At 41.1% G+C, this 18,657-nt stretch overlaps 2 protein-coding genes and 1 long non-coding RNA gene across 5 annotated transcripts; 2 read left to right on the forward strand and 1 right to left on the reverse strand.

The window, feature by feature from the left end:
* The first annotated feature begins 1,094 nt into the window (after positions 1-1,094).
* On the forward strand, positions 1,095-4,649 carry LOC137101261 (uncharacterized). Of its 2 annotated transcripts, none has more exons than XR_010911012.1 (6): positions 1,095-1,903; positions 2,011-2,093; positions 2,711-2,770; positions 2,888-2,971; positions 3,728-3,842; positions 3,935-4,649. It is a non-coding gene; the product is annotated as an uncharacterized lncRNA (long non-coding RNA). The 2 variants fall into 2 exon arrangements; XR_010911011.1 differs by having other exon boundaries at positions 3,728-3,823.
* Positions 4,650-4,773: 124 nt separating this feature from the next.
* ap5m1 (adaptor related protein complex 5 subunit mu 1) lies at positions 4,774-9,530 on the reverse strand. 2 transcript variants are annotated; one of them, XM_067479441.1, is made up of 9 exons: positions 9,442-9,530; positions 8,627-8,708; positions 7,872-8,532; positions 7,555-7,782; positions 7,333-7,472; positions 7,008-7,093; positions 6,793-6,905; positions 6,474-6,570; positions 4,774-6,393 (listed from the first exon to the last, which is right to left on the reverse strand). In XM_067479441.1, the coding sequence occupies exons 2-9, from the start codon at positions 8,692-8,694 to the stop codon at positions 6,290-6,292; spliced, it is 1,497 nt and encodes a 498-aa protein (XP_067335542.1). In that variant the 5' UTR covers positions 8,695-8,708; positions 9,442-9,530; the 3' UTR covers positions 4,774-6,289. The 2 variants fall into 2 exon arrangements, with proteins under 2 accessions (XP_067335542.1, XP_067335541.1); XM_067479440.1 differs by lacking the exon at positions 9,442-9,530 and having other exon boundaries at positions 8,627-8,853.
* On the forward strand, positions 8,935-17,963 carry exoc5 (exocyst complex component 5). The gene is made up of 18 exons (XM_067479436.1): positions 8,935-9,111; positions 9,468-9,562; positions 10,985-11,132; positions 11,235-11,429; positions 12,817-12,881; positions 13,141-13,169; positions 13,289-13,398; positions 13,514-13,558; positions 13,642-13,782; positions 13,868-13,950; positions 14,034-14,243; positions 14,347-14,494; positions 14,610-14,718; positions 15,485-15,605; positions 15,741-15,827; positions 15,957-16,065; positions 16,252-16,467; positions 16,799-17,963. The coding sequence occupies exons 1-18, from the start codon at positions 9,085-9,087 to the stop codon at positions 16,985-16,987; spliced, it is 2,127 nt and encodes a 708-aa protein (XP_067335537.1). The 5' UTR covers positions 8,935-9,084; the 3' UTR covers positions 16,988-17,963.
* Positions 17,964-18,657: the final 694 nt, after the last annotated feature.

Here is an 18,657-nt window from a genome sequence, read left to right on the forward strand (position 1 = left end):
TCTAATGTTTGGAAAGTTAAATATTTTGTACATGTAGGTGTAAGGTTTCTTTTTTCCTTAAACTGAAAATCAGGTAAGAGCTTGGCTATCACTGTTACCACTTCATGTGTACCATAAACAAGGACATTAGCAGCATTAAGTGGTGTGAATTATTCGGTATTATTTATCTGTTAGGTACATGGTTTAATAGCAATGAGGTACCAGAATTCCCTCACTATATTTTATTATGCCACACTTTTCTGCTGCACTTAGCTGTCACATACTGACAAACATGCACACACTGCAAATTGAAAAAGATTGAGAATAATTGTTTTTACTCTAATGTATCCCTTTTCACAGATACACACATTCTGTGGTAATGATGCATGCCTATCTGAAAAAGCCCAAAGGACATGTTTTGCCTGTAGAGCATAACACTGCGATAGGCACTCAAAATTACTTTCTAGTGTCACAAAACATGGTGGCAAAATTAAATTCTAGTCCAAATTGTGCTATTGAGATAATGAGGGTGCCAGTAGAATAATTTCTCAGTCTTATATTATATCACTGCCCCACTGTCTCACACACACACAGACACACTCCCAAGAATCAACCCACAGTACTAGTCCTCCAATGAAGCATATGCTGAGATGACAGTTTCAGCAAAACAATTATAGTGGTATTTTAATATTGTAGTATAAATGAGCTAGAACAAGCAGATGACTCTCATTTTTTATTCTTTATGGTCCAATATAGTCAGTGGGAAATATTGCTTCACAGCACGATAGGTCACGATAGACCTTCCTATTTACCTCTTGGATGTTCCATTGAAAAAAAACCAAAGCCAAATAAATAACAAAAAAAAATATCAAGAAAAAAAAACTAAATCCATGCTTGCAGCTCTTTCAGGCTGTACTTAAAACTGGGCACCCTGCTCCAGTTTGAGCTAAACATTAACATTAGCGTGTTCCATTCTGCTCAGTAATTTTACCAACTGATGTTAAGCCAGTTTTATGTCATGTCTTAGCTTAACGTTTTATATGATTACATTTGCTAATTATAACTGAACACCAAGGGCAGCCGAGACTGCTAGGAATGATTTTTGTTTTGAAAGGTTTAATGTCATAAACTTTGGACAAACTGTAATTTTTTTAATTAAAAGTTACATTGTGAAGCAGTGGTGGATCTTTTCCACTACAGAAGATGCTGCAGAAAAATAGCAGGTTCTTTCAAGCATTAACGTATGAGTTACAATGTAACCTGTAGGGAGAGTTGCCATAGAAACCTAACTCATTGTAAAGTCAAGTATAAAAAAGTCAAGTATGAAGGCAGGGATAGCATATAAACCTACTCTTTTACCTACAAGAAGAACTGTTATTTGCATTTGCATTTTGTGAAGAGACACAGACATTTCAGGTTAAGCACTGAGTTGTCCAGCAGGAGAGATGTGAAGGAAACTGATTTTCTAAGGGTCCTACTGGAACAAATGGGGCGAGCTGATTTTAATCGTGAAGTTGTTCTGTAACTGAAAAAAAGCATTTTATAGAAGAGACCAAAGGACTCAGCTTCTGTGAGTAAATTCAATAAAACCAATGGAGCTACAGCATTTCCATGTGACTCCTGAGAAAAAACATTAACACGGTTAAATCATTAATTGGAAACACCAAACTTCAAGATAGAAATTTTAACAATTTACCATACCTGTCAGCCTTTGGGACAGAGAGCAAAACAATGGGCTCTACAGGCTCCAGACCCAGGCTGCATAAAGTAGTTCCATGTAATAGCCTGCAACAGGAGAGAGAACAGCTGAAACCACAATGGACTCTTCCTGCTCTGTCGGTCACCCTGGAAAAGCCGTCTCTGGGATCCAGGAAGACAACCTTGCCTCCGCTGAAGCAGGAAAAAAATTTTTCCACGCTCTCAGGTTGGTAGTGGTTCCCTGTCTCTAATTTCACACTCTCATTCAGGTTTGATTGTATTGCTGTTATGCTGATTTTAATCCTACATAACAGTATGTTCATGTGCTATAAGAATCTTGCTTTACAGGAAGCCTCCCACAAAAGAAAATTAACAACTCAAGCAACATTCGGTCCCATCCACCCAGGAAACCCCAGGTTAGCACAGCCAAACCAGCTGTCTGATATACTTTTAAAGTAACTGTACCAGTAGTGAAAAACAGGTTATTCTTGTTGCCTGATTGATAAGAGAAGTTGTTTATCTGTTCACTCTCTGGGAAACATAATTATGCATAATTGTATTTGACTGTGATTTTTTTTTTTTGGCACTGAAGAAAAGACAGGAGGCAGAGCTGGAGGTAGCAGAGCTTAAGATGTTGAGGTTCTCTTTGGGAGTGACGAGGATGGACAGGATCAGGAATGAATACATCAGAGGGACAGCTCATGTTAGATGTTTTGGAGATAAAGTCAGAGAGGCCAGATTGAGGTGGTTTGGACATGTTCAGAGGAGAAACTGTGAATATATCGGTAGAAGGATGCTGAGGTTGGAGCTGCCAGGCAGGAGGTCTAGAGGAAGACCAAAGAGGAGATTTATGGATGTAGTGAGGGAGGACATGAAGTTAGTTGGTGTGAGTGAAGAGGATGCAGAGGATAGAGTTAGATGGAGGCACATGATTCGCTGTGGCGACCCCTGAAAGGGAGCAGCCGAAAGGAAAAGAAGAAGAAGTATTTGACTGTGATTTTCACCCAGACATTCCTTGATCATTTCTCCTCAGGCATTGCAACCACTAACCCTTCAAATTGGCCACAAAAGTGCCAACAATCCAACTGGCATGGTAATATCAGAAATAAAATCTCTCTCATATTTTTTATATATATATATATATATATATATATATATATATATATATATATATATATATATATGAAATGTAATTTGATCTTTGTTTTAGACCGGAGACTGCATAGAAGGGGCTGTCAGCCAGTCTTCTACAACTGTTTAGACTGGACATGTTGGCACCCACAGAATGAATCAGGTAAAGCACCTTGACAAAATATGGAAGTGAATCTATAACATTAATAATTCAAATTTTACTTTTATATTGAATCAAAAGTAAAGTGTGCAGCAGTTTAAGAGGGTAGCAAAAATAGAGTGGAAAGAGAGAAAGACAGCTGTTCGCTGTTAATGCTGGTGCTTCCTGTCCCAGTGGATCTGATTAAAGTGCCAGTAGAGTGAAAACTGGGGTGGTCTACAGCCATGACTGGCCCTCAATGGGATCTATTTTCAGGGTACAGGGAACTGAAAAGCCCGTACTATTATACACAAATAAAAAATAAAAACATTGTCTTAACAGTCAGATGATCGTTTGCTTTAAATCCACCTGACTACGGGAAATGTACTTGACAAACTAAAATCACCAGTACAATGGTGGTTGGTTTAATTTCAGGTCTGGGCCTCTGCCACAGGATCTTAAAATAAATTTGATTAAAGGAAATAACTAGGAAAAAAGTTTTTTTTTAACTTTTCCTAAATACTTCAGTGTTAAGTCAATTAAAATCTTTAAATTATGAGCTCGTCATGTTTTAATGTAAAATCTAAAATCCTAAAAATAACTATTAAATATAGTTGTCACATAAGTGTATTTGAGTAAAACTTTCCCTCTTATAAAGTTGCATAAGCTAGAAATACACCAGTAAAGTACAAGTTGATGAAGATTTTCACACATTACAGGAGTAAATAGATTTTCTCCACTTTCTACCACTGCTTTCTTCTCACTTTTTGGTCTTACTAGGGAGCGTATCTAGAGGCCCAGACAGCTCTCATTCAACAGGCTCTTCCACAACGTCGGGCACACCTCCGACAGGCCAGAGAGCTGAGAAGACATAAGGTTACCTACAAAGTTAATAGTAGAACTGATGTTTTTGTTTCACCAAGTATACCTGCTACAAAATGTATGTGAATGTGGTCGTATGATTCGTGTTTTCATTTTGCCCTTAAGTTGGATGTCAAAACACAGATGGGGTCCAGATGCAGAAACTTGTGAGAAGGCCCACAGAAAGGGACATCGTGTGGCATGAGTCGACAGGAAAACCTTTGGACCCCAGCTTCTTTCTAGAGCCAAAATCTCTTGCTCTTCTCTGGGAAGAAAAACAGAGCAACCAGCCCAAAACAGTGGACACTGACCAGCATGATCGAGCCCAAAATCCCCAAAACAGACAGAAGCTAAGAGCTGTTCACAAAAGTGGATATGGTGGATGGATTTTAGATAAAGAACTATGATGGACAACTGAAAGTGACACAGAGAGTGTAGAACACAAGGGGAAAAACAGAGAGATGTTTGGATGAGGCCTGAGTCTGCAGAAAGCTTTCAGACATGGGAGATCAACTGATCTCAGTTATTAAGATGTTTGCTTTAAAAAAATTTTATAAGCTGGTGTGATGAGTGTCTGGTATGGTTCAATATCCAATAAACTTGCATAGCTAACACTTGATCTCCAGGACATGTTCCCTGCATGGTTGAGTTTATAGTGCCATCTATGGGTGACAATGATTCACTAAAGTAAGAAACTTCAGTAAAACTGAAGCTTATTTAGCTTTGCTACAGAAACCAGTCATAGAACATTTAAGCACAAAGGAATATTATGTATTTAAACATATTTTGTCTATTCAAGAAAAATTACACTGAAAACAGGATATTACCCAATGTGCCAGAATTCTTCAAGTGGTCTTCTCTGAGGCCAGCTCTTAGTGGATTTAAAAAGACCAGGAACAACTGGATAAAACCAAACACCTGAGGCCACAGTGGCCAAAAAAAGCTTGGTCCTCAGACACACTGTCTCAGATGCAGCAGTTTTTATTTTGATAGTTATTGTACAAAAGAGTCAATCCTTTGCACCTTTGCACGTATACAAAAATAAACACTAATGGAATAAATCAGTGATTCTGGAAAGCAAATCCAAGGCCCAGTATTAATAGGTGAAGGCCCTGAGCAACACATTAAAAGGAGTTCATCGACTTAGAAAGCCATTCAATCAACAAAACAAAGTCAGCCAGTGAGAGGCCAGTAGCTGCAGACTTTAGGAGCCAGACTGACCACATATTGGGATACTGAGGGGATTTAGAGTGGCCCAACTCTTCAAAAACTTCTCCTTTTCCAGTTCGCTAGCCATAAACACTGGGCCTTAAAGCCAAATCATCGTGGAGGGGGAGAGCTGAGAGGTCTTGGTGTCTGCCACTCTGTACTGCTACATAAAAAGAAGGTGAAGGATGCCGTGTGAGCAATTGGTTCCAATTGACAGAGGATTGGTCATGGTCACTCTTCTGAGTGGAAATCCACGTGAGAATGTAGCATTTGGAACAGCAAGGGGCACAAGAGGCCAACAACAGACAATGACGGCACTCAGAGGAGTCTGGCTGCTGTGGAATAGTGGGGCACAATCTCCTTTGAGTTAACCCTTCATCGCCTAAGTTAGGCATTAAACTTAACACACTAAGGTGAGGCTTTTACAGCCAACGTGTAACAAGGATTAGCATGCAACTCAGTCCAGGTCTAGACTCAGTGCTGCACCTTAAAAAATTCTTTATGATTATCTATTTTAAAAAGTTCTAACCTATTTGTTCTTACAGCTGTAAAGATCACTTAAACTACTGCATTAAAGCAGCTATGCAAACTCAGGTAACAACCTGCAACATTGCCATCCTTGTGACTTTTTCTCCAATTGAGTAGGTGGTGTTTGCTGAATGGGATTTGCTGTTTTTTTAAGTTGTCAAAGGACCAGAGGGTCGGTGCTCTATCAGTCTGGTTGGAAAGGTTGTGTGTTTGAACTAACCACTATTTGACAGGGCAGGAATGGGGTCAAAAGAAGTGGAGGCAAGTGACTGGTGGGGGTAAGGACTCCTGCCAGCTCTAAAAAAGGAGCCTTTTGTAGCCAAGACACTGGCCACTTTCAAAGCCAAGCAGACCTTCTCCAACAGGCCCACAACAGCTGATGACAAGGCTCCAGCTGCTAATTATCTGGCTGATGGAGAGTCACTGGAGTGAGACTGTCAGAACGAGGGGTGGCCATTGTGTCTGCAATGGGATAAGTCTGAGGGAGGGTGAACGCAGGGCGATAAAACTTTGAGTGCAGCAACAAAATCAGCACTATCTGCCAGTTGAAGTTTTCACAGTGTAAACGTTTTTTTGATCCAAATGACATTTTAGACACTGTATGTAGATCGGTTAATTCTACAAACCAGGGTAGCATTCTGTAAGTAAGTTACACAGAAACTAAGAAGTAGTAACAAGTGAATGTTAGGAGGTCATGCATCCAGACTGGATTGCAGAACCCAGAATCAGTCTTCAGTCCGATTACTACATGGTAAACTGTGCACGTGTCCACCAAACTGAAGCATCATATACTGGAGCAGTGCCTGTTGAATTCCATATGAAGTACTCTTCGGATTGAAGTTCTCGGGCTAAAAAACAAGACAAAACAGCCATTTTCATTTACTTTCAGGAGAGCTAACATTTTGATACATAAACTGTTTAAGCTTACATGTTACGATCCGAGGTTTGGCAGAAGAATAAACCTGCACTGAATGCTGGTCCACACAGCATCCTGAGAGTGTCATGTCAGGCACTTTGAAACACAGCTGTGGAGAGTGGGTATCACATTTTAATTTAACAAATATATAGTAACAGTTCCATAGAAGAGAAAAGCAGCCATCAAAAAAAGCAACGTGTAGCTGTAAATAAACAAATGGGATCTAATATCACGAGTGCTTTAAATAGGATGAACATTAGGACCAGAGACATAATTTTCCTGACCAATGTTTTGACTAAATTTTTTCTAAATATCACCCACGTGAACTTACTTTGATGTAGGCTGTAAGGTCTGTGCAGAGTGGGTCAGTAGGTCCTGGTGTTGGCCCAATAAAGCTAATTTTACCTTCCATTGTGACCTCACGAGACTTCGGAAACCGTTGTCCTTAATATTAGTAAGAGAGAAAACAGCCATTAGACTCTTTTTAAATATACAACTACAGTAAAAGTGTTATTTTTACACTGATGCTCAGAAGCACATGCGTACCCAGGGACCAGACCAGGAGGTTCTTCTCCTTTGAAACATCCAGTTGTCCAGAGCTCACCTTTACATCTGCAAAACCAATTTGATCCCTGCACAAGAAGAACACACATGAAAAAGTCTGCAGTACTTTAAAAATAGAGATATTACATTTCAGCTATTTTCATTGGACCTTCCTATGCACCTAAAAAATACTTCCTTTCGGCTCGTTCCAGCACTTGCATGTCACGAAATGAAAACACATCTAAATGTAAATGTAAACCTCTTTGCTTTGCAGGAAGCACAGATGAAAGCTCAGATCTAAAGGGTTTTGTCCTTCTTTGTGGTTTACCTGTTAAAGAACGGCAGGTGTGCTTCACAGAACTCAAAGCTATTCTTTACACTTTCATGAAGTTTAAGAGTTACTGACACACGGAGATGGTTCTCTTCGTTCTTCAGCTGATAGCATCCAAGGATGGGCGGAACAGGGACCTGTTGAAAATGTGAAGCATACACAACAATCATATAAACAGTTGCATGAGATGTATGTGAGTATGTGTTGTGTGTTTTGTACCTGGGACGTGTAGCTACATAATGTGAAAGACTCCAGGGGAGGAGAAAAGGGGAATTTATAAGGCCCAGAGAAAGCTGAGCCATCACAATCATCCACGCTACTGGCAGTCAGGATACTAGAATCCAGTGAGGTCACACAGGGATGGACCAGGATGTCCTGCAGTGGCGAACCATTTGGTGGCAGTATGAGGGTCACCGTCACGTTTGGAAGCACACCCTCCATTTCACACTGTTGACAGAAGGACACTATTATAAAATAAGGTAAAACAAAAAAAGGCAAAACCTTACTGACTGCTTCACTTTCCAGCGTGCATTTACTTTGCATTTCACTGTGCCGTAAACATCCCAGAGGTCTTGTCTGCTCTGGTTACCATACTGCATGGAGCGTACTGTTTCTTTCAGTGTCACATTCACCATAGCCCGACCACGGTGGAGCCCCGTTTTCCAGGCTGGCTGCTTCTGGTTCCCAGCAGGTATGTGCATTGTGGGTATAGCGGGTGACCCATGTGGTGGGACATCCAGAGGTGTGCCAAGTGGACAAACCTGCAATAGTACAGAGGGCAGCATGGCCAAGCGTAAGGCCAGCCCCTCAGTATCAGGCTTGCTCCCAGAGCCGAGCAGAAACGTCTGTAATCCTGCCAGAAGTGTGAGGCCTTGTGAGACACACAGCAGGTTGGCCAGAGGTGGCCGTGGATCAGGAGGGGCATCTACCAAAGGCAGGCAAGACAGGATAAGAGGCCCTTGTGTGATGGCTAACACTGGCCAAAGTATTCCCTTTCCAGGACTGTCCACACGCAGCTCCAGAGCTGGTGATCGCTGACGATAAAGGCAATCATCTCTGACAGTTACATAAGCCTTGTCTGGATGTGAAAGCCCCAGCTCATTGAGCAGGAGCTGCAACACAGTGTTGTCGTCTGGAACTGCTACATACGAGGAACCCGCCAGGCTCCTTGCACGATGCTCCACAGTTGAGAACCTCCTGGGAGGGGGGGCACATCAGATATTTTATAAAATTGAGGCGCTGCTATATTGTAAGTGTGTAATATGACAACCATTATACTTCAGATACAAACCTTGAAAAGCGTACTGACACATTTTTTGTCTTCTCGTGAGAAATAATCCACAACGCACGCACACTCATTTTTTCCGGATCCACTGAAAACGAAAGATTCAAATATCAGACAATCCTGGCGACTTCAACATGAATATTTGCATCTTGTCTTTCAGGCGTCAAAATCAAATACTCCTCAGTTTATTGATTTCACTAATAAATATAAAAATAAATATAACTTCCTCATGCTTTTTCACGTGACAACTACAACCTCTCAGCTGACATACGCGATTGCGCATTTGCCTGCAGATAGCTAGCCCCACCCTTTTCTCCCATACAGGAAGCTGGATTGGTAACCAGCTAGCAGTTAACAAAAAACTGGACCCAATAAGCAAATCCATGAGGAAGTCAGCGGAATCGCCGACTCTCATTTCCTTCACTTAAGTAGCATTTTACTACGTCGCCTGCTGGATCTTGATAATGGCGACAACTGCTCAGCTGTTCGAGGTAAGATGACTGCTGCCCCGGACAGCTGGGTTAACTAGCAGGCTAGTTAGCAAGCTAGCTAAGTATGATTAACGGTAACTTTAACGGTACTGTCTTTTATATATCATCGATGTAAAAAGGAGAACATCTAGGCGCATGTGGATTTCATGTTGTAAAGCATGTGTTTAATCATTTTTAGTTTTGGTATTAGAGGTAATGGCAATGTTATCTGTCTGTTATCGTGCTACAAAAGCAATACACTCTGTATCTGTAGAGTTTAACCAGTAGCGTTAATATCTTTTTTCTTTAAGCATTGTTTTACAAGCTGATGTTTTGTGTATGTGGAGTTACCATGTACAGTCGTGACTTTTTTTCAGGAGCCCTTTGATGCAGATGAGTACATTGAAAGGTTGGCATGGAGGATTCCTGGAGGAGGCTCCAAGGGAGGAGCTGAAGCATTTAACCCAAAAACGTACGTTAGTGTTGACAGTTTTCATTCACAGTTGTGGTGCACATATTACATTTCTCTGATTGCCGTAATAAGCCAAAAACAGTCAGTAGCCCAGTACATTCACAGAATGCAGATGTTTACCTTGACTTTTGTTACTTTTTAAAAGATTAATTTAAATATCCGGAAGCAACGTTGCCTTATCAATAGATCCCAATGGGATCAATAAAAGTTCTTTGAATCTAGAGTCTTTAAGCCATTAAAATATTAAACAAGTGGATATAAGCTTTTGCGTAATTACCACATTGATGTCCGGTTAATTAATGTGAAGTAACTTGTCGTGAAGGAGAGAGACAGACAGTGCTTAATGTGAGGTAGCTTGACTTGTAATAGGATAGTTATATGCTCTCTTTTCTATATATTTATGAGGTAGTTCACCCACTCTGTAAGGTTCTAACTAAATTTGCATGCATGTTCTAAACATTTTAAAGCTAATTAGATTCTGACATACAAAAGACTATCAAGTCAAGTATTACTAGCAAACAAAATGTTATTCCACTCTTTCTCATGGCCTCCATAATTTTTCTTTGTATGCAGTTGATGGATTAGTGGCAAATACGTGTTTTCTGAAAGTTTATTTTAAAGTCTCGATGTAAATTATGATTTCTTTGTTTAAAGCTGTCGGTGTTCATTTGTTAAATATTCAGTGTGAAACTTTGTCTTAGTCATTTTGGAGATATTAAAGCTCATCTTGGTCTCCCAAGTTAATTTGTTTTTGATGTCTGGGTTTGAGAGAAACAGGATCTATATTTTAAGAACTTTTTTTTTGGCTTGCTGTCGTGTTTACACTTGGGGACCAAGTTACGTCTCGTAAGCAAAAATGCCAAAACAGTTTAACTATACTGTAGATCCATGCTCCCTTATCTACTTCCTTCACAAAACGGTTTCCACCACCTCCTTGGAAGCTCTTAGTGAGGAGTCTGAGACAACATATCTCTGGAGGCCACCACACTGTGAGTCACCAGCCAGGGAATGGGTGTCTATTGGGAAGGGATGGGAGATGTCTTTAAGCTGTAGCCAGTGCTGAGGGAATTAGTCAAGAGATTATACACTCATCATTTGGGGATGTTTCCTACTCTGTGAATGTGGTGCTGACTTAGAACATTTGCTCTGTAGTCCTAATGGCACTTAAAATGCAGCTGACGAAGCTGCTAGTTTTCATTGCTTCCTAAGTCTGGGGACCAAGGAATTAAGTACTTGGCTATTCAGTAACTATTAACTTTAACCATGAGGTCAGTGGGACAGCTTTAACCTTGTGTTCCACAATTACTCCTCCATTGTAAGAGCAATATTTGTGTTTTACCTGTTGTTTGTTGAGGATTTACTAAATGTTATCCGGACTGTTGTGAAATTCTGTATCTAATTGCCTTTTCTCCTCTTTTATAGACTGTTGCTACAATTTGAGAACCACATAGAGGAGCTGAAGCAACTGGATGTGAAGATCCAGCGACGGGTAGAGAAGCTTGAGCATCAGTGTCATCGTGAGGCCAAGGAATTTGCTCATAAAGTCCAAGACTTGCAAAGAAGCAATCAGGTGTGTTATATGGTTAAATTTACCCAAATGACACTAATTTGATGTTTTTAATCTGTAACATGACAGAAGTATTTAAATCCCCTCTGTTTCATGTCAATATAGGTGGCCTTTCAGCATTTTCAGGAGCTTGATGAGCATATCAGCTATGTGGCCACAAAGGTTTGTCACCTTGGTGACCAGCTTGAAGGTGTGAACACACCAAGGCAGAGGGCTGTAGAAGCTCAGCGTCTAATGACCTACTTCAACGAATTCTTGGATGGAGATCTACGCAGTGATGTCTTCAACAACCCTGAAAAGGTGATTATGCTACACCTTCAGTTCACTTCAGTGGACGTGTGTTTGTGTGACCACTGACAAGGCACCACACTGTGATACTGCTGGAGGTAAGAATGAACAGGATTATGAGGTAAACCGTCCATACTAATTTGTCAAGTTTATCCCTTTAGTTGGATCCCTCGGCTAATTTGGATTAATAAACTGTCATTTGCTGTCTGACAATAGCTGGCTGATTGACTAGCATGGATGCCAACATGCTCATGTCAACTCTAATTGCATTTTCAGTAGGTTGTCTGGGAGCAAGAGTTTGGTTGGTCCTCGGCTTTGTGTCGCATTAAAGCAGCAAAGAGCTTGTGGGATGATATGTACATGTAAGGGCGGCGATAACATGCATAGTAAGGGATGCACACTTTTACTCACTTCTTGCCTACGCAGAAGCCAAGTTGATGTTAGACAAGTAACCCCTCAAAGTTTGATCTTGCAGTTTATGACAGTGGAGTGATCAGGATGCTTTAGATTAATTCCTGTGAGTAGGAACATCATTAGTGGATGAGAAGTGAGTCTGGGGGTCAATCCCAGAGACGAAAGCTGGAGATGGAGCTAGTTTTTTGTGGAGAGGCATGCAGAAATATCTGGCCAGATTCCTTTTCCTGAGCATACCTTCAGACAAGTGGAAAAGAGGAAAGCTGCAAGTGAATAGCTGAAGGGGGATGGCTCTGCTAATCCTTCTGAAAGGGAGGGTTGGGCCGCCAGCGTGGAGACAAGTGCTGCTAAACCCTGACTGCAGGGAGACGGCTACATTACTTACATGGGATTTAGCTAATCTTAGCTGGGGGACAGATACTTAGAAAACCTTCGCCGAGCAGAAAGGCTGGATCCTCCTCACGGGAGCAGAGTAATGATGTTAGCTGAGGCAGGCATCTGCGGGAACAGAGGAGTTGTGGATGGCAGGCCTTTCGTAGGTCTGGGGCTTTTTCAGCCAGCATGTGTGTCAGGAAGGGTGGGGGGGTGTTGAGGGTTCTCGACAGGGCCCCCTTTTTTTAGACTGATATCCCTGGCCGGACAGATTATTGAAGGCGATTTAGAATCCTGTGGGATTACAGCCTATTCAGAAAAAGGGATGCCAATAAAGAGTTGGATACGCTGCTAAGTCAGGACTGCTGCTTTTGCTGCTGCTGCCGATGCCCAGGTGAGCACACCCTGTCTGTTATCAGTTCTCTGTTCAACATTGGGAGGTGGAGGAGGGCTGTTCTAAAATGATGATCCCCCAACTGGAGACATTGCCGGCGACCCACATGCCTTCTTTGTGGATGTCCACCTCTTGTGGTCAAGTCATGCTTTCTGTATTTTTCCCTAACCTGACATATCTCTCTCTCACACACATACACTTTCTGTCTTTCTCCTTCAGATTAAGGAGGCTGCTGACATCATCCAGAAGCTACATCTCATTGCCCAGGAACTGCCATTCGACAGGTGAGTTAGGCATCCTGCAGGCAGCTTTAGACAAGAGCACTGTCAAACAAGTAAAAGATTGCATATAAGTGATGTTTTTTTATTTTTCACAATGTAAACAAAGGTTAACATATAAACTCGCAGAACATATCAAGGTTTTAAGCATTGAAGTTTAGTATCTGAATTTGTAATTTCCAGAAATAAACCACACATTTAATTTTAACCTTAAGAGTTGGATATTGTTTGTAACAGTTCCCTTGATAAATGTTTTCTCTGACAGATTTGCAGATGTAAAGGCAAAAATTGCAAGTAAGTGTGACAAAAGCTGAATTAAATGTAATCTGCACTACATAGTCCAAATTCCAATTACAATAAAAGTCACTAATGGTAATAATACTTTTTTGGGTCTTTGTTTGCTTTCTACTCAGGTAAGTACCATGACCTGGAACGACAGTTAATCCAAGAGTTTACTGCTGCCCAGCGGAGAGGTGAAATTGGACGTATGCGGGAGGTTGCAGCAGTTCTATTACATTTCAAGGTGAAGAATTTTATTTGTTGCCTACATTTGTTATTCCATCTTGAGTGTGATAAAGGATATGTTATGTAATGAGATGAGAATGCTGACACCACTTTTCCGTCTTTTTTTGGTAAAGGGCTATGCACACTGCGTGGATGTCTATATCAAGCAGTGTCAGGAAGTGAGTGTAAAATATTATAGTCTATGTTTTTGTTGCCCAGTATAATCCGTGACTCAGGGATAATGCTTTATTTCTCTCTCTAGGGAGCCTACTTAAGGAATGATGTGTTTGAGGACACTGCAGTGCTCTGCCAGAGGGTCAACAAACAGGTGGGCGAGGTGTTCAGCAGCCCAGAGACTGTTATGGCCAAACTTATCCAGAACATCTTTGAGAACAAATTACAGGTATTTCAAAGACCTCTCTTCTGCTTAGCGTTATTTAGACTTGCCCCGATTGTTACCTTTTATTTTACCGGTATTGTGTTTGCAGGCCCACGTTAAAGAAAAACTGGATGAGACTCGTCACTCTGATGTGGAACAGTACCTCAAGAATCTCTATGACCTTTACACCAGGTAATTTGTTTAAATTAATTTCTTGTCTACACATGTCAACCTTTGCTTACATTTTTACATATTTTGCTTTATTGATTCTCCAGGACCACAGCTTTGGCCACTAAGCTAACTGAGTTCAACTTGGGCTCAGACAAACACACTTTCCTGTCAAAGCTGATAAAGAGCATCTTCTCTACATACCTGGAAAGTTACATTGACATGGAAAGAGATTACCTTCGCACTCGAGGTGCCATGATCCTCCAGCGCTATTATGACTCCAAGAACCACCAGAAACGTCTAATTGGGAGTGGAAGGTCAGCTTTTCGTTCTGATTTATTTTCACATCATGGCAGATTTGGCTCATGTTATTTAAATTTTCATTTTACTTATAAAAGATCTTTTTACATCCATATACAGTATTCAAGAATTGAAGGAGCGTATCAGACAACGCACCAACCTACCCCTTGGCCCAAGCATTGACACTCATGGGGAGACCTTTCTGTCCCCAGAATTGGTTGTCAACTTGCTGCAGGAGACACGCCATGCCTTTGAGAGATGCCATAAGGTGAGGATATTGTGACTAGGAAAGACTGGAGATGTGTTTAGTCATAAAATGTTCTTTAGAAAAGTCATCGAGGAATAGTTTTGGGTCATCTTTATTTCTGTTTATGGTGAAACAGCTTTCAGATCCTTCTGACCTGCCCAAAAATGCCTTCTCAATCTTCCTTCTGCTTGTTGAACATCTGTGTGTGGAGCACATAGACTATGCCCTGGAGATTGGTCTTTCAGGTACTTCCAGTTCAGTTAATTTCATAAATACAATTTCTGAGACTTTTGAGTTTTGTACTGATCTGACATACTGTTAATAACATAAATCCAGCAAATAATTTCAGGTCTCAATCCTTTGTGGGATAGCAAAGCCTAAACTTTCACACCATGAAAGTTTAGGCTTTGCAAAACCTAAAAAAATCAGACTTGGTGTGTGTTGCCTCTTCGATGCTAAAACTAAAACCACCTTCTGTCACATCGCTGACTGCGGTTAGTTTTAAAGACTGTAGACACTACTGTCTATAGCTTTTCATTTTGCTAGTAACAAGATGAAGCTGGTTGCTATAGACACCATTCAGTGCTATAACCAACAGATTTCATGGCAGTTAACAATTGTAAAAACCAGAAATAGGAAAAATATTAAAGGTACCTCATCCTGAAGCAGGTTGTGTGGACAGCATTTCTGTAAGGAGACAGCTTATCATTTTCAGGCAGCTACAGTGGAACTAAACACATCTTTGCTGTCGTTCAGTGGTTGATTCAGGCCAAGGTATTCCACATTATTGAAATGCTTCAATGATATTCCTGTGGTTTGATTACTTCCCTCCTCACTGAGATAATGAAGCAGGGCATCACTGTGAATAAGAATGTGTTTTCATATATTTCTGCAAAACCGTATAGAACAGACAACACTGGCTTTCTGCTTTTTGTGAATCATATTGTTTTATTCTTTTACATACCTTTAACCCACCTTTCTTCTCTTATTCTATCTCTCTTTGATCTTTAGCAATTCCCTCAGCAGATGCCAAGAATGCCAACCTGTACTTCCTGGACGTGGTTCAACAGGCAAACTCTATCTTCCACTTGTTTGATAAGCAGTTTAATGACCAACTAATGCCTTTAATAAGGTCAGTTAAGTGATAAGGGTTAGAATCATATATAATCCACTGTATTTGGACCTTCGATTGCTCCGACCTTGCATAGTTTAATCATTTTGAGATAAAAGGAGACATCTCATTATACAATTTAAAATCATTTTCCAGCTCATCTCCAAAGTTGGCAGAGTGCCTGCACAAGAAGAAAGAGGTGATTGAACAGATGGAAGTAAAACTGGACACAGGAATTGACAGGTCCATATTTTTATATGCAGCATCTTAAATGTGTCTTCTCATTTTATCTGCAAGCTAAAAGGTATGATGCAAACAACAAATGGTATTTAAAACAAGTCATTTTCCAATGTATTTTTCTGCTACACACAGAACACTAAACTGCATGGTCGGGCAAATGAAGCACATCTTGGCAACAGAACAGAAGAAGACTGACTTCAGGCCCGAGGACGAAAACAACGTCATGATCCAGTACACTACAGTAAGAGATACAAGGCTTCTGCCTCTGAGGTCACACGCAAAATAAAACAAATCAGCAGAAGCAACTTGTTAAATACCTAAAGTACATCTGTTCTCTATGTTTTTAAATATTAAATGTTTCTGAATTGCCTTTCATTTTTGTCAGTTGTTTGTCAGCATGTTTCCCTGTGTGTATTCCATTTGCCAGGCTTGCTCCAAGGTATGTGCCTACGTCAGTCGGCAGGTGGAACACGTGCGGAAGTCCATGGATGGGAAAAATGTGGATACAGTCCTGACAGAATTGGGCGTTCGTTTCCACCGGCTCATCCACGAGCATCTACAGCAGTACAGCTACAGCTCAATGGGAGGCATGCTGGCCATCTGCGACGTGGCTGAATATCGACGATGTGCCAAGGACTTCAGGGTGAGTGGTGGGGGGTCCAGGAGACTCTGGTGACATGGCAAAACAAGGCCCTTGCTATTAACGCTCTGCCTGTGTTTGTTATCAAAAAAAAGGTTCAAGCAAATCAAGGTGAAAGGTCTCGACTGTAGGAAATTGACCCATTCAATCCATTGTCAATGATTATAATTAGTATTAGTAGTAGCAGTAACAGTAGTAGTCTATACAATTTCACATAACAAGGATAAGCATTCATTATAAAATGTAATAGCCTAAGACCGTTATCATTGTCTAGTTTCTTATTTTAATTTAATTTACAAGATAGAATAGCTTTTTTTGCCTGTCTGTCCTACAGGTCCCACTGGTGTTGCAGCTCTTTGACACACTCCATGCCCTCTGTAACCTCCTGGTGGTTGCCCCTGACAACCTGAAGCAGGTCTGTTCAGGTGAGCAGCTCACCAATCTGGACCGGAACCTCTTGCATGCCTTCGTCCAGCTACGAGCTGACTACCGTTCAGCCAGGCTGGGCCGGCACTTCAGTTAATGACTGATTTAACACTTCGCTGCCCTCCAGCCAGTGACCCATGCTCTGATGAGATGATGCACCTTGAAGAGACCCAGACAAACTTCAGTCTGGCCCCAGCATACAGACTTTACTGGGATTGCTTTGAACATCAACGAAATGCTCCTTGAATGTGGGAAATGTGCATTTAATCCCCAATTTTATTGTCAGTTTCTCTAAACAATTTAAATGTATCTCGACTGAAGATTCCATTTGTTTTTAAGTACTAATTCATCACCAGGCCTCGTGGCTAAGATCCCTGACACATATGGACAACACATTTCTGTACTTATGTTAAAAAATAATTATTTTAATTGTGCCAAATATATAAATATGTGGCTGTAAGAGTAGTCCCTATTGCTGCTGTTAAGAGAGACAGTCATCGATCACACTGTAAATCAGGCAGTAGGCCTTCCCTTTGTAAAGAGTTTTGATGACAGAGTCAACCAAGCAAGAGCCAGACCTCTGTCTGGCTAAGAGAGACACATGACCACCTCTCTGACCTCCAACCCCTTACAACAAAGTAGAGGTCAAGAGGCCATCACTGAGAGCTGGTATCTGAACTATAAACATGTCTGAAAAACTCTCTGGAGGTTTGGGTGGTCCCTTCTTAAACTCAAATGACTAGGGGTGATGATGGGTCACTGAGTATGTGTCACTGTAATTGCACAGATCAACACTTGCTCATCCACACAGTCCAAAGACATTGTTGACTGAATCTTAAGTCTTTGTGGGTCAGGGAACATTGAAATGTTGACCTCTGCCGATTAAGGAAACAAACTAGAGGAGGCTTTGTAACACAAGGTGAATTGCGTTAAGCTTCACATTCAATGTCTTCTGCAGATAAAAGGCAAGATCATGTCCCCGATGCCTGAAATATTATCATCTAAGCAAAGCTGCTCCCACTGTACTGCTGTTTACCTTAATTAGTGACTTATTAAAAAGATGTTGCATTTCATTCTTGTCTATCTATGAATATTGTTCATAAACACACAGCAATGAATCAAAAGTTACTCCAGTTCTTTCTGCGAATGTGACTTTGAAAGTGAGAAGAAACACTCTTCCTTTCTATAGAAGTCATCAAGTATTCATGGGAATTCTTGCCACCAGAGTAAAGTTCTTTCTTAGACTTCAGGAAGTGAGCAGAGCAGAGGGGATTAGATATCTATGAGTTGATGAATTGTGTGCTGTAGTCATGGACTGGGGGAGAGCTGGGGAGATAGAGACGCCTGAGAGCTCAGTTCCAGCTCCGGCTGGTTAGTGTTGTGTAGAAGGTACACACGGTGCTGTGCAAGTTCAAACAACATAATTAATTAGGCTAATATTAATATTATCAATGCCACATAAATTCAATTCTCTCAACCCTAATCACAACTGGATAGCTTGTAAAAATTATTTTGTTAGGCCCTGATGCAAACAGTGAGTCTATTCCAAACATTTGAAAACTATTTGTTTTTGCAGCGATTAATGTGCATGGCACAGGAAGGCTTTGGGGTAGCGGAGCCAGGCCAGGGACGATAACTGGTTTGGAGACGAAGGCAGAGGCACAGCCTGGCCCTAGGGACTCCCAGTGCAGGCACATGGAAGAGTGGGGGGGGGTTTTTTGGGGTGCATGTTTGAGCAGGTGGAGGGGATTAGTGATACTGTCAACA

The sequence above is a fragment of the Channa argus genome, chromosome 16 (genome assembly GCF_033026475.1).
Source record: "Channa argus isolate prfri chromosome 16, Channa argus male v1.0, whole genome shotgun sequence".
In the NCBI taxonomy this organism is placed as follows: Eukaryota; Metazoa; Chordata; class Actinopteri; order Anabantiformes; family Channidae; genus Channa; species Channa argus.